The sequence below is a fragment of the Geotrypetes seraphini genome, chromosome 3 (assembly GCF_902459505.1).
Source record: "Geotrypetes seraphini chromosome 3, aGeoSer1.1, whole genome shotgun sequence".
NCBI classification, from domain to species: domain Eukaryota; kingdom Metazoa; phylum Chordata; class Amphibia; order Gymnophiona; family Dermophiidae; genus Geotrypetes; species Geotrypetes seraphini.
This window is the reverse complement of record NC_047086.1, coordinates 380,518,624-380,534,497: the sequence shown is the minus strand read 5'-3', so window position 1 is coordinate 380,534,497 and position 15,874 is coordinate 380,518,624. Positions and strand designations below refer to the sequence as shown.

The 15,874-nt window shown below is 42.0% G+C and overlaps 1 protein-coding gene across 3 annotated transcripts in view; it reads left to right on the top strand.

Moving 5' to 3' along the window:
• Positions 1-677: 677 nt before the first annotated feature.
• PPP1R21 (protein phosphatase 1 regulatory subunit 21) overlaps positions 678-15,874 on the top strand; it is a 113,121-nt gene continuing 97,924 nt past the window's right edge. The window contains exons 1-4 of one of the 3 annotated variants that reach the window (XM_033937745.1): positions 678-1,123; positions 9,246-9,314; positions 11,562-11,708; positions 12,366-12,467. In XM_033937745.1, the coding sequence (XP_033793636.1) occupies positions 11,574-11,708; positions 12,366-12,467 (237 nt within the window). In that variant the 5' untranslated portion in view covers positions 678-1,123; positions 9,246-9,314; positions 11,562-11,573. Of the gene's footprint in view, positions 1,388-3,472; positions 3,526-9,245; positions 9,315-11,561; positions 11,709-12,365; positions 12,468-15,874 lie in introns of those variants that run through there. The other 2 variants (XM_033937744.1, XM_033937746.1) reach the window with 2 other exon arrangements.

Genomic DNA, 15,874 nt, shown 5'->3' with positions numbered 1-15,874 from the left:
TGTCGGGTCTGGCTCCCCTGGTTGGCTGAGATAAGTACTGCAGAAAAAGGCTAAAGCAAACTAATGTTAGTAACACCACTATAGTATGAAAAGACAGCCAATGATGAAGCACCACACTATGCTTCCCGCGAGATAAAAATTATTTTTGCGGTGGAGTGGTGGGGCTGAGGCGTCTTGTACACCAACATAAGATTACATTCTTCAAATAATATCCAGACTGTGTATATTGAAGGGGAAGCTATTGTTTATTCATGAGGCTGGATTAATATAAGTAATAACAAGTGGTCATCATAGTAGTGGCTTAAAGTGGATAAGCTACACAGCATGTTTTATCTGCCCCTCTGGCTGTCATTGTGCAGGGAGTCCCCGCACTGACGTTTTCTCCTTCTGTGCTGGACCGCCCACACAGGAACAGAAGGGCACATTATTATTGGGGGAGGGGGGGGGGCTGCATGAACATGTCAGCAGGGGACTCCATGTAAACGGCTATCAGCTGTGGCCATAAAAAAAAAAGATGTCAAGGTAGTCCGGGATCCTGGCCAATCCTGCCTTTTTAACCAGGATTTCAATACTGTTAAATGAGAATCCTGGTTTTTTTACAATTCTACACCCCTTAGCAATCCCGTTTTTATTCCTCTCCCTCACTTCGGAGAGGCAACCTTTGCTTTCCACCCACAGCGAAGCCGGATCTGGACAGCCCGCAGACGTTTCTTCCATGGAGAAGAGCCTAAGGCGGAAGACAGTCGATAACTTTTTTTGTTGTTGTTCCTTCCTCAGCCCGTTTTCAACCGCCTCCCCTCGGCGACCAACCCCCCCTCCGCCCGCGAGCCGCCAGCACAGAGCATGCGCAGTGCTCGCGCCCGCGGAACCGGAAACAGGCATTCGGTTTACGAAGCCGCGAGAATGGCGTGCTTGTGCGCATGTGCGGAAGAGTATGCCTCTGCTCTCTCTTCCCTGAGCTGCCGTTCTCCGCTAGTGTAGTCCTGTGAGCTGGATAGAGGTGCAAGAAGAGAAACAGAGGAGGGGAGTTATAGTTCATTGTCGGTGGTAGTGTGGTGAAAAAAAAAATAGTCTTCATTGGGTTGGACGAAAGTTCACATGATAAACGTTGCTGTAGTCTCAGGTAGTTCTGCTGGTCTCATTCTTTAAAATAGTGATTTTTAGCGCGCAGATTATCACTGCCGTGTCTCATCTGCTCAGTGGCCTTTCAGAACCGTGCAGTGGAGAGCGGCGGAAAAGTTAGTCGGGCTAGGGCCCGAGCCTGTCACTCTTTTCCCACGCCTATGTCAAAGCTGAGCTTGCACCGACAATTGGGGACCCAGCCGAGGGAAGGATGGCAGCAGAATTGCAGGGGAAGTACCAGAAACTGGCCCAGGAGTACTCCAAGGTAAGGTCGAGACCATCCCGCACCGTGGAGCCTACTGCCTTGGCTGTGATGATACGTTATTGACAAGCTCCTTATTCAGTCCCAGCTACTAGCCAGACGTGGGGGTATCCGAGAACACAAGACATTGTCACGGTGGCGATACTTTCAATCATTCCTTTAGCCCTTATGATGGTTTATAGTAACCTCAGGCATGGACGTGCATATATGTCTGTTTCACACAAAAGGAGCAACTTTTCAAAGTGGTTGGGGGTGCTAAGCCCAATGGAAATCAGCCCCCCCTAGACACAGTTTGCTCAATATTGGGGGTGCTCAAGCACCCACAGAGCTGCCCCCATGGTTGCACATGCGTATAAGCCACTACATCTTCCGGCAGACTAAAATAACTTAAGAAATTTTATGCTAAGTCAGGCTGGGGGCTGGGCACGCTGTCTCTGATAGTGGTCAATCTCAGTCTGATTCCTTGGGGAAAGTGCCCATTAGATCATAATAGGAAATCTACCTTCCTAAGCCAGATTATGTGGAGCCTTGGCAGTAAGAAGTAGCTGATCGTTCTTGAGGGATCTGTTCTGCAGAAACTAGTACAAATAAACATGGATAGCATAGTACTCGCCTTGATCATATACTTTAGTAAAACATTCTACAGTTTAACTGTGAGTTAATTAGCAGATTTGCTTTTAAAATTATTTTGTTTACAGCTAGTTTCATGGAGCATCCTCTATTTCTAATATTGACCAGGCTAATTAACAGTTCTCTATTTTTTGTGTTTTGTTTTGCACTATTAATGATTTAATAAACTTATATTCCTTTCTTAACTGAAAATGTAATGCGTTATGCATTTTTTTTCCTGAAAAAAAAACACTCCATACCCCTTGTCTGTCAGTTGTCCTCTGTATTTTTCTGGTTCACATTATTTTTTTTTTAAATATGGTGACCAGAACAGCAGGAGTTTCGTCAGCCGTAAGCCTGAAGTCATTATGCCATTGTATAGATCCATGGTGAGGCCCCACCTGGAGTACTGTGTGCAATTCTGGAGGCCGCATTACCGTAAGAATGTGCTGAGACTTGCACTGACATAGAATACTCAATTTGTGGTTTCCATCATGCATTGATTTAATCCAATCTGATCTATATTGAGGCATTATGCCATTCTCAGTTTTATTCTCCATTCATTTCCAAGCAGTTTGTTATGGCATGGCTTAATGGGAATAAATCAGTATAGATTTAACAAAGGAAAGTCTTGGCTTACCATTTTATTCAATTTTTTTAAATAAGCCAGTTGATTTGGTGTATAAAGAAAACATTTGACAAAGTTCTTCGTGAAAGACTCCTCAGAAAATTACAAAATCATGGGATATTAGGTAGTGCCCTTTTGTGGATTGGAAACTAGCTAAAATGATTAGTTTTGCCATTAGAAAAGGATCAGATGGAGTGCCTCCAAAGGATCTGGTTGTTTTTTTAACATATTCAAAAATAATCTGGTGAAAGAAACAGTAGTTGAAGTGATTATATTTGCAGATAACATTATAAAAAAATTGAAGATTTGCAGGATTTTATGAGATTAGGGGACCAGGCATCTAAATGGCAGATGGTGCTTGCCATGAACAAGTGCAAACACGGAAGAATAAGCCCTACTATAAGGCATGATCACTCATAGAAACATCTTTGAGTCAGTTCATTGTGCAGCAGCTGCTAATAAAGCAAGACTGTCCCAGGCCCATCCCCATCATATTAGTACCTTCTTTCACCACCCCCACAGTTTTCTTTCCCATTCCTGTACCCAACTCATATTTAAAAGATCTTGTAAATTCAAGCAAAACACACATTTTAACAAGTTATAGGATGCATTTTAACATAAAACAATAGATATAACTTTGTGAAATATGCAATAAAAAATGATTTATTAATATAGACTGTAATCATTTCAAGCTATATAAGAAGAATAATCTACAGAGCTAGAGTTTAGTTTCATTTTATGTCCCTTGATTGTTTGTCCTGAAACTGAAAAGAACCTTCTGATGATGTTCTAGAAACGAGTTCCAAGCAGGGTGTCATTTTTGGACACGCATAGGACCTCTTTTGCCAGTAGGTAGTGTGAGAAATGGATCAGCAGCATACAAAGAAACTCTGGAAAGTGTTTGGTAAAGTATATGTTTATTTATTTATTTATTTAGGTATTTATATACTGCCTATCAGGTTATCTACGCAGTTTACAATTGGGCATTTTCCCTATCTGACCCGGTGGGCTCACAACTTATCTAATGTACCTGGGGCAGTGGAGGATTGAGTGACTTGCCCAGGGTCACAAGAAGCAGTGTGGGATATGAACCCACAACCTCAGGAGCTGAGGCTCTAGCTCTAACCACTAGACCACTCCTGGCCAGAAAGTGTGTCAGATTTGCACAAAAATGGCAAGGTATGCACACTTAGTTCAGTACATTCATTAGTTTTATAGTTAGTATAAACTTTTCAGTCCCTCCTGCCTGTCTGCTCATTGGTTTGAGCAAGGACAGTTCACTACCTGCCAGATACTTCCTGTGCCTCTTCCAGTCTCTCCACCCCTAATTACTTTTCCCATCACCCTTATTCCTTAGAACTCCTATCATATTTGCAGTTGCTCATATTTGGACACTTACTCCTCCCCTCATGTGCTCACCCCTCATGTAACGTGCTCAGATCAGCTTTTTGAACAATTGCTCTTATGCTGATCCATTAGATTCTGTACTTTCCTTGCCTCTGTCCTTTTAAGCAATAAACCTCACAGAATCCTTAAACGATTCAACACATTCAGACTCACATGCATTAGAAGCACACATTCCATACACCCCCCCTCTGGGACACCGTTGTGACATTGAGTAAAAAAGGGCAAGGAGCACACAGATGGACTCCGCCTTGCTCCAGAATGCCAAACACCCCAAAGTGAACAAGGTGAAATATGTATACTTCAGAACATTGCAATGAAAATGATACAGAACAATACAAGAAGCAATAGATACAGAGGATTGGGTACACGAACTAGCGCCCCCATATTCTCTCAACTGCCAAATTCAGACATTTGGTATTCAAGAACCCCTGTAGATGTTCTGAGAGATGATTTATTATTTGCTCTTCACAATAAAAATACAAATAAAAGTCTGAATTTGTAATACACGTATGATTGTCCTGCTGGACCCTACACAGTCCGTGTTTCAGCGAGACCGCCTTCCTCAGGGGTCCTAAAGGGGATTAGATATAATGAAATAAAAAAAGAAAGATAAATGAAAAGTAAAAACAGCGTGAAGATGACTGTGGTGTTTTTATCTTTGGGGTGTTTTTACTGTGAAACATTGGGTCTTCCTTTTTTGTTTTGTTGTATTCAAGAACCCCTCCCACAGTCCACAATAAGATATCCATATGGTACAGTGATAGCTGGGGAGGTGAGGAGAAGGAATGAGAAGTTAATGTTTTGCATGCAGGAGAAGATTTTAGGGATAGACAGAATTATTGGTCATGTTGAGATTAAGAGGGAGACAGAATTGCAGTTGGAGTGAGAGAGGAACCTGAGGAAGCTGGAGCCTAAGAGGGAAAAAAAATGGGAAGAGATTTCAGGCCTTATGATGAGGGAATTCTATGTAAAACACTACAAATAAACTTTGTAGAATTTTCAAAAATTTTGTGCTGGATTCCGATAGGAGTAAACCTTTGGTAAAACATCTCTTTAATTATATACAGTACTCCCCTGAAATTCACAGGGGTTCCATTCCAGGAGCACCCGTGAATTTCAAAAAACTGCAAATGCGGTTTAGAAGCGGATCAGAGGCATGAGAGGGCTGCAGGGGCAGCGGCAGGTGTGGGATTGTTCTTAGTATTTTCTGACCACCTCTTCCGGGTACTAAAGTCAGGCTACACCAGTCAGGAGCTGCTTTGACACGCTATCTGGCGAGTCAGAGCAGCTCCTGATTGGTGTAGCCTAACTTTAGTTCCCGGAAAAGGCGGTCAGAAAATACCATGAAAGACTTGAGTCTGCGAATCGGACTTTGTGGGGGTATACTGTAGTCGCAACAGAGAGAGGATTTTCTGAGAGTGATTTTCTGAGATTGAGGGGTAGGTAAGAATGATGGGGTGGAATGGTACCGGGGTCTTGCTTTTTGGAGTCATCAAGGGACAGAGATAGTAACATCATGTTTTCAGGTTCCTTATATTCAAGTGCTTTTTTCGTTATGCAAGGAAAGGCTTATTTTTCATATTGTAATGGATGGGGGTGGCAAGGGGGACTTGGAGGCTGGAACAATTAATTCCCTCTTCCTTGTTTTCTGCCTTATCTATAGAGTATTTCTGTTGGTACGCTTTTCATAGATTGAATGATGGTACTGCAAGTGTTAAATAGACAGAAGAGTGGGGATAGGGTTGCTGTCTATCTATAGCAGGGGTCTCAAAGTCCCTCCTTGAGGGCCGCAATCCAGTCGGGTTTTCAGGATTTCCCCAATGAATATGCATGAGATCTATGTGCATGCACTGCTTTCAGTGCATATTCATTGGGGAAATCCTGAAAACCCGACTGGATTGCGGCCCTCAAGGAGGGACTTTGAGATCTCTGATCTGTACTGAGTAGATTGTGATAGGCCATAAGGGCTACATTCTGTAAACTGTGCCAAAATCGGCAGACACCTTGAAAAAAAATGCTGACATGTCAATCATACTTGGGCATATTTTATCCGTGTTATTTACACCAGTCACACTTAGGCGCCATTTACTGAATCGCACCTTATAGCACCTATCACAAAACCTAGGCACCGGTAATGTAGACATAGCAATGCCTGTCTGTTTCCGCACCCCCCCTCCCCCCAAACATGCACATTTAAGCATTAGGTGCCGCTAGGCATCTACCTTTTATAGAATCAGGCAGGCACCTATCGCCAATTAATTTTTTTTTCATTTGATGTTCATTTAGGTAATTAAGATAGATGCCGATTTTAAGTGCCTTGTATCGAATTTGGCCTTCAGAATCTGAGTCTGTCCCACCTGTTTCTAATCGGATGAATGTTAGGTGGAGAGTGTTTTTTGTTATGAGGGGGTCCATGGTAATCTCCTTTGATAAAATCTGTTGTGCTGGGAGGGGGCTTGTGAGGGAGGTAGTTAGAGAGGTAGTTCATTATTCCCCCCCTTTACAAAGCCGTGCGGTTAAAGCTGGTAAAGAAGTTTTGGGAAAAGAGCTATGTGTGACCTATCCTTAATGAGGGAAAAGCGCACCAATTTATAGGTTGCAGGGGGTACCAAAAGCCCTTGCACTGACTCTGGCTGGGGGATCATAATTGAATATTAAATCCTTGTAAGTGCAAAGCTGTGTGGATTTTGAGGAATTCTTGTTCACCATATCAATCTAAAATTCAACTTCAATCAATTGTTATGAGAGATTCCCTTCTATCTTTTGCTTCAAAGCTTTTTATTTTTGGTTCCTGTATTTCAAAAAGAATTAAGGCTTCTTTATTTTATTTAAGGCAAATTTGTTCAGTAAGGCATCTTTTAGAAACTACTGCATTCAAGATTTTGCTTCATAGCCTAGTGATAAATAGACTGGATTACTGTAACTTTGATAATGGAACAACCTTTCCTCCCCTCTTCGGAACCTGAATGCTCTTCAACCCTTCTGTAAACATCTGAAAACCTGGCTTTTCTCAAAAATATAACACTCCCTCCTCATCTGACATCCTAGCCCTCTAACTTCCTTCTCTCCTCCGACCTTCATCTAGCCCTTTCCTGGAGTTCCTTTCTCATTACAATTCCTGTAAACCGTACCGAGCTCCACGACCATGGAGATGGTGCGATATACAAACCTAAGGTTTAGTTTAGTTTAGTTTAGTTTATAATGGGCTATCCAAATTTTTAGTTTGATTACAGTTAATACGAAATACAGCAATCCAATATTTATGTTACTCCCTTGCTGCCAGTGTGCAAAGTTCAGGATATTAGCGCTAGCTCATCAGGCCTATTATACTGGGATTTCACATTACCCTCTCTTATCCCCTCTTTTACAAAACCACGGAAGCAAATATAATTATGGGAGGGGGGTGGTATAAAGACCAAGAGGGCATTCAGAAAAGTTGAACGGGGACAGATTCAATACAAATGCCAGGAAGTTCTTCTTTACCCAACGTGTGGTGGACACCTGGAATGCGCTTCCAGAGGACGTTATAAGGCAGAGTACGGTACTGGGATTTAAGAAAGGATTGGACAATTTCCTGCTGGAAAAGGGAATAGAAGGGTATAAATAGAGGATTACTGCACAGGTCCTGGAACTGTTGGGCCACCGCATGAGCAGACTACTGGGCAAGATGGACCTCAGGCCTGACCCAGCAGAGGCATTGTTTATGTTCTTATGTTCTATAGCAGGGATCTCAAAGTCCCTCCTTGAGGGCCACAATCCAGTCGGGTTTTCTTGATTTCCCCAATGAATATGTGTGAGATCTATTTGCATGCACTGCCTTCAATGCATATTCATTGGGGAAATCCTGAAAACCCGACTGGATTGTGGCCCTCTAGGAGGGACTTTGAGACCCCTGTTCTATAGTTATAATATAGGTTGAATCAATATCTATGAATATAGCACATGTATGTTGCTTTTTTTTTTTATTGCAATATTTGTGAAAAGGGTGGGTGGGGGAGGGAGATAATTTATGTATTTAAGATGACAATAGAAAGAATTTCAAGTAATGTGTTTGATTCAATTGATGTAATATTGTGTACTTGATGGAAGATGAAAAATGAATAAAGAATTGGAAAAAAACCTCAAACCAAACCACGGAAGCAGCCTTTACTGCAGGCTGGTGTGCTGAGTGCTCTGTCAGGAGCAGCGCAGAGCATTTAGGGCTCCTTTTACGAAGGTGCGTTATGGGTTTTACCGCACGCACCGGATTAGCGCGTGCTAGCCAAAAATCTACCGCCTGCTCTAAAGGAGGCGGTAGCGGCTAGCGCACGTGGCATTTTAGCGCGCACTATTCCGCGCGTTAAGGCCCTAGCGCGCCTTTGTAAAAGGAGCCCTTAGTGTACCAGCCTGCGCTAAAAAACACTTGTGGTTTTGTAAAAAGGGGGGAGGGGGCTAGTCTTGATTCCTTATCAACTATCTCAAGGACTTCACTCCGTTCAGGCTATCTTGTTGATTCCTTTGTTTACAAAGTTATGGTTCGATAGATCTCGTCATACTGCTTTTAATTATATTGCTTCTCTGTTCTTTCCTTTCAGTACTTAGATTTGTGGTCTTGAAAATGAAATTTTAAGGTGGGCTTTAAGGGCTCCTTTTACTAAGGTGCGCTAGCGTTTTTAGTGCACGCACAAGATTAGCGTGTGCTAGCCGAAAAATTACCGCCTGCTTAAAAGGAGGCGGTAGCGGCTAGTGCGCGTGGCATTTTTAGCGCACGCTAACCGCGCGCTAAAACCGCTAGCGCGCCTTTGTAGAAGGAGCTTTAAGAGATGACTGCAAGTTTCAGTGTTACGGATTAAAACAGAGAACAGATAATGGACTTAGAACCTGTTTTAGACTCTTTATTTTATATATTTTTAAAATTATAATTTTAAAATAAGATTTATTTTCTTTTTACTTATCCATGTGTGTCCATGGTACTTATTTGATATTTATTGTTGTGCTATTCAAATGTCCCTCATTTGTTTTTGTACTTTAATATTTTGTATATTGAACAGATTGTCTTTCTGAGTTATTTGGATTATTGTAAACCACCTTGATGTTAAATTGAAAAGTGGTAAAACAAATATGACAAATTTGTATGTATGACTGCTTTTAAAATTGCTTACAAAAAGTACATTTTGTTAAATATTTTAAAATTACTCCTTGTGATGAACTAAATTTTTTTACAACTTTTTTTTCCAGCTTCGAGCTCAAAACCAAGTGTTAAAAAAGGCTGTCGTCGATGAACAGACAAATTCTACAGCTTTGAAGGTAGCAGCTAGTCTTTCTTTGGTTGTTTGAATTTTTCTTTTACAGTAACTGACTCAGACTGGTAGACTGCTACTTAATCAAATTGGTTTATCCAGAAGCCTCCGTTACAAACAGAATATTTTAAAGCTGCATCCTTGTTTACTTGTCATATAATAGTCCTATTATAATTCTCTTCACTGGAGACTAGCACGCCAATGAAACCTTAACTGGAGACCTTTGTATTCTTTTAGGTTGGAGAGAATAATACAGTACTCCCCTGTGAATTTGTGATTCAGAGTTCGCGGCCTCAGTCATTCGTAGGGATTTTTTTTTTTCTTATTCCTCCTGCTGCTTTCGATCCACGCCATCACCTCATCCTGTCGATTATTATTAGCGAGGCTGCTACGAGGGAGATTGGGGAGGGGGGAGAGAGAAAGAGATCAGATCAGTGGCAGCTGCAGCAGTAGAGCGCGCACACACGGAGCTTTCCAGCCGCCGGCGGTGACCAATGGCAGCTGAGAATGATATGCTGTCACCATGGCAACGAGAAGCCAAAAACAAGCGGGGAGGTGGGCCCTAAAAGAAATTAGGCATTTTTGTACCACATCCATTTTTTGCGGTTTTCCACAATTCGCGGTCACTCCTGGAACATAACCTCCGTGAATTTGGGGGGAGTACTGTACAGTTAAACCAAGATTGTTGCAGTGTCTGGGTCTTGTTGCATCTGGGTAGGTAGCACTAACATTTCAGCCCTCCTGTGGTTTTCTTCAGGGTAAGCTGTGAGGTCTGCAGTTTCTTTATATATAGTGGGTCCTCAAACTTGATTGGCTGGGGCTTGAGGTGACTGAGGCAGGAAAACCCATTGGTCAGGAGTTTGAATCTTTGTAGGAAATTGCAGACCTCACATCTCACCTTGAAGAAAGCCACAGCATGACGGCTGAAACGTTGGTTCTACCTACCCAGATGCGGCAAGATCTGGACAACTGCAACAATTATGACTTAAACCAAATTTTTAATTACACTTCTGAAAAGCCATTTTATTGGAGAGAGGGAAGGAACTTCCCAGAAGACAAAAGTGTTGACTGAATATTGGCCTTATGAGTGACTGATGGTAGGTGAGCTAATTGGCTCATCTGTTCTACCCAGTTGTTGTCCCCCATATTTTTTTTTTATCCAGTCTCTTAATCTTGGTTATAAATATTTAAATTCTCTTGTAGTGCTTTGCTTATAAGACATTTTTAGGCCTTGTCACTTCCTTTCTGGTTCTTACATGCATAACGGAACATCCAAGTGTTCTCCTTTGCCTTTCCACTAGATTTTGTATGAAGCCAAATAGCCACCAAAAACAGGCTGTTTTCCTAAAACATCAGCCCATCCCATGTTTGCTCATGGTAGTTTTATAACCATGGCCATTCTACGTAGGCTACTTCAGTTATTTTTCAAGGTCTGATGCATAGGTTCTGAAGAAATAAGTATGGATTATGCAAACATTAATTTTTTAGCCTGTTACATTAACAGGTGCTAGAATAGATGTGTAGACATGCATTTATTTATTTATTACTGTCTTTCTGTCTGTCTCTCTCCCAGGACCCCTGTCTGTCTCTCTCCCTGGACCCCCTGTCTGTCTGTCTCTCTCCCTGGACCCACTGTCTGTCTGTCTGTCTGTCTCTCTCCCTGGACCCCCTGTCTGTCTGTCTGTCTGTCTGTCTGTCTCTCTCCCTGGACCCCCTGTCTGTCTGTCTGTCTGTCTCTCTCCCTGGACCCCCTGTCTGTCTGTCTGTCTGTCTCTCTCCCTGGACCCCCTGTCTGTCTGTCTGTCTGTCTCTCTCTCTCCCTGGACCCCCTGTCTGTCTGTCTGTCTGACTCTCTCCCTGACCCCCTGTCTTTCTTTCTGTCTCTCTCCCTGGCCCCTTGTCTGTCTGTCTTTCTTTCTGTCTCTCTCCCTGGCCCCTTGTCTGTCTGTCTGTGTGTCTCTCTCCCTGGCCCCTTGTCTGTCTGTCTGTCTTTCTGTCTCTCTCCCTGGCACCTTGTCTGTCTGTCTGTTCAATTCCTATCTCCACACCCTTTCTAAAATTGGGCTCCACATTTTGTTCTGTTCTTTAGCAACTGTCATGAACAAATTCAAGGTTTGTGGTTAATTAGCACGAAGGAAAATAGATGTTTTGATGCCTCATTCTTCAGAATAAATACCTTTATTTGGATTTTGTTGAGCAGTTTCTTTTTTGGACAAGCAGATATTGAGAGAGGATGCATTTTCTCTTCACCCAGGAACAGCTGAAGATGAAGGACCAGTCTCTGAGGAAACTGCAGCAAGAAATGGACAGCCTGACATTCCGAAATCAGCAGCTTGCAAAGAGGGTAGAGCTACTGCAGGAGGAACTCGCAGCCACGGAAATGCGAGGCAAGAAGAACAAGGTAATAATAATTATTATTTTATTTTTATATACCGCCCTACCACATAGTTCTAGGCGGTTCACATACAATACTAAAAATGTACAATCGATGATTAAAATACAATATTCTAAAAAGTTGAACTAGAATTTTCTTTTCCACGTGAGGATTTTCTCCCTTCTCTCTCGCTTTCTTTAGAGGATATTTTATTCTCACACCCTGTTTTTAGTCTCTATCACCTCATCTCTCCCAGGATCTTTCACTTTTCTACCATCCTTTTTCCTTTCATTCACTTTTAGCACTGAGTCTGAGCATGACTTGTATGTACTTGGCTTCCCGATGCTCCTTTTCTCCCCTGGGCTTTGCAAAAGGAAATGCTTTAAATCACATGTCATTTCTTACTGTGATGGTATGATGTGCAATTAAATATTTCTCCTGCTGAACTGGGGGGAGGGGTGGAAGGAGATGATCTGTAGGACAGGATTGCACTCCATTAGATTGGATGGTAATTTAAGGTATCTTCGGCTTGATTTGTTGCCTAAAACAGGGGTGACAAGCCATATGTTTGGAGGGGAGGGACCTGCTATACAGTGGCAACACTTAGTTCCTAATATGAGTTACAATACTTCTCAATCAAATATCAAACACATTGTTTACTCACCTGATGAACTGTTCTGTTAGAGGAGTGGCGAGTCGTCCTCTCAGATGAGCCAAGAGCAGAAGACTGTCTTTGATGAAGACCTTCAAAAGAAGATAGAAGAAAATGAGCGACTTCATATACAGGTATGTAGATGGCAGTGTTCTGATTTCTCTCTCTCAATCTCGGCCCAGTCCTTGGGATATACCTAGCTGATCAGATTTTCAGGATACCCACAATGAATATGCATGAGATAGAGGAAGGTACTACATGCAAATTTCTTATGAGTATTCATTCTGGGTATCCTGAAAAATGTGACTGGCTAGGTATATCATGATGTCTGATTTCAGATCCATAGCTCTAAATTCAAAACAGATTCATGTTGGGGGGGGGGGGGGATAGGTAGAGAGGGACGAAGAGCAACTCTGAAGATTTGCTGAACAAAACTTTTAATCTCCAGCTTAAGTCTAAAAGGTTCAGCCTGTGACATAAGAACATAAGAATTGCTGCTGCTGGGTCAGACCAGTGGTCCATCGTGTCCAGCAGTCCGCTTCCGCGGTGGCCCTTAGGTCAAAGACCAGTGCCCTAACTGAATCTAGCCTTACCTGCGTACGTTTTGGTTCAGCTGGAACTTGTCTAACTTTGTCTTGAATCCCTGGAAGGTGTTTTCCCCTATAACAGCCTCCGGAAGAGTGTTCCAGTTTTCTACCAGCTACAGCTGTCTTGTGTCTGATAGTTACACACTTTGAGGCTACTAAATGTCAAAAGTCTTCGCAGTAGTAAATTACCTCTGTGCTGGGTTTTTTTTTTTTCTATGCTGGACAACATGAACATGGAACAAACTGTAGCTGCTGCTTTTTTATTTTTTTTAAGCAAAGAAATTTATGTATTTACTTTGTCTTTCTATCTATACTTTCTTTGTGGATTCCCAGACAAGATAGAAACATAGGGCTAGATTCACTAAGCAAACCGATTGTGTACCGATCGGTTGGCAAGCCCTTTGCAACCCGATTTCCCTTCGACTCAATTCACTAACCTCTGTCCTGATCATCCTCCGATCCGTGCATGAAAATGAAGGGGAATGGCATTCAAATGCAGGCAGGAAGCGATTCACTAAAATAAAAAAGCAACACCGATTAGGCTGGCCGATTCAAAATAAGTGACTTCTGAGGTCCTTTCCGACTACCCTGCCTTCTGCTGCCCTGCTCTCTGCCCCGATCTCCTGCTCTGGCCGCCCTGCTCTTGCCCTGACTTGCCACCCTGCTGCCGCCCCGAATCTCTCCTGCAGCACCGACTCTCCTGCACTTCCCCACATTATACTAGAGATACATTGCAATGATCCAATGAGCTATAACGGTCATTGATTGTATTAAATAAGTCAGGTTCCAGTAAGGCCATAACTTTTTACCAGCTTCAACTTAAAATTTACCCAACATAAAACCTCAAGAGGGGCAGATTAGCCTAATGGTTAAAACAGGCTGGTGACCAGAGGAACCAAGTTCAAATCCCATGGTGGCCCCTTGTGGGCCCATCTAGAAACCTATGTTTGAATCTTTTGCACAAATGGTTTAATCCACAAATTGACAGCCAACTATATATAACATGCCACATCTTATAAGCAAGGTTTCCATTTCTGCCATGTGAAAGGCAGCACTGATATAAAAAATACCTTTTTTCTTTATCTCATCCAACACTGCTATCAACATGGATTCAGAACTAGACATCCCCCCTTAAAACCTGCTAATCACATATTAAAAAAATAATGTTCGTCCAAAAGAGAAAATTGATTTGAGCCACTATCTCTTTCTCTAAATATTAAATTAATTTTTACTTATTAAATTGTTTCCCCCAGTTTGTAGAGTGGTTGATGCTGTGTTGTTATTAACAAGTTTTTAAAACATAGTACTTACTGTGTTTAACCAGATATCTGATAAATCCATATCTGCTTTATGATAAATATATAATCTACTCCCATAATAACTGGTTTCATTCATATTCTTTTCTTGTGAATGACACTGTATTAATCTGCCGTCAAGACAGCCAGAGCTTTTGTTCATCTCTATAAAAGTGATCTTGCTGAGCTCCTTTTGAATATTAATAATTACAGTGGTACCTCGGAATCCGAACGCCCCAGAACTTGAACGATTTTGAATCCAAACTTTTTTTTTTTCTTCATTTTTGCCCTGGAATCCGAATGCTGCTTTGGAATCTGAACTGCAAGCAATGCTCAGCCCAAAGCTTCTCCTCTGATGCAGCTTCCTGTTTCTGCCTGGGAGGGAAGCTTTGGGCTGAACACTACTTGCAGCTGCCATTGCCGATCTTGCTGTCTTGCCGCTGGGGATCCCGATCTTGCTGCCTCTGCTGCTGGGGGTCCCGATCTTGCTGTTTCTGCCAGGTAGGCCTGATCTTGCAGAGTTTGTGGGACCAGGGAACGGATTAATCCAGTTTATGTTCTTTTCAATGGGAAAAATTGTCTTGGAACTCAAACGTTTTGGAACTCAAACGAGGTTCTGAAACGGATTAAGTTCAGATTCCAAGGTAACACTGTAGAAGGAAATACTGAAAGTGGGCTAAATATAGTTGAATGCAAAAGCTTTTGTTATTTTTCTCCTGATAGCTATGTCAGAAATATAAGGTTCTGATGCAGTGTGATCTCTGTGATTGTCTTAAAATTATATACAAACTAAAAGCATTGACCTTAAAATTATATACAAAGTAAAAGCATTGTTGATCAATAGTGTTGATCAGTAGGCTGAAAGTGGAATTTTTAGGGCCTTTTTTGTAAAAATTATCAGGAATATACAAACCAAATTTGAAAAAAAAATTTTTCATGATTTTTGTTTAAATATAGTTTTAGTGCTTATTACACTAAAAAATTTTTTTATTAATGTTAACATGGACTAATGCACATGAAAGTGGTTTTATTATAGGTTAAACCATATGGGAGCAACTTTAAACTTTTTCCACATGTAAACCTGTTTTTTTCAAAGGACAAGCAGGGAGTAAAGCCAGAAAGTTGCAATTTGAGAAACTTTACAGTTAACCTTCAACTGCATCGACTATGGCTGGAGACTCTGATGCTAACGCCAAACATTGCTTGATGCTGGCATCGACTTGGGGACTGATGGCTGTGATGATACACTCTACCTCCTCTTCATCAATTCCACTGTCATCAGGGAAGCCTTGTAAGAAAGCTAAGAAGCATAAACATCTCTTCTACTCAGGGCAGGCATCAGAATCTTCTCAAGCATCATCGCCATCGATGCATTCTGAGCATCAACGCACTAATGCCAAATCACCGTCTTTGTGGTTGGTACCTCGACATCGAGGTCCCCAATGCTTCAACACCCAACGCAACCAGTACCTAATGAACACTTGTCAATATCGGTACTAGCGCCATCTCTGCAGGAATAGCTTTGCATGCTGTTGCAGAAGGAGCTTGCTGGGCCACTGCAGATGAACTCTGTGCCATTTCTTGCTTCCACGCTCCCACCTTTAACTCAGTCTGAGCAACACCCAAAAATCCCATCGAGGCATCGAGCATCCAACCTTG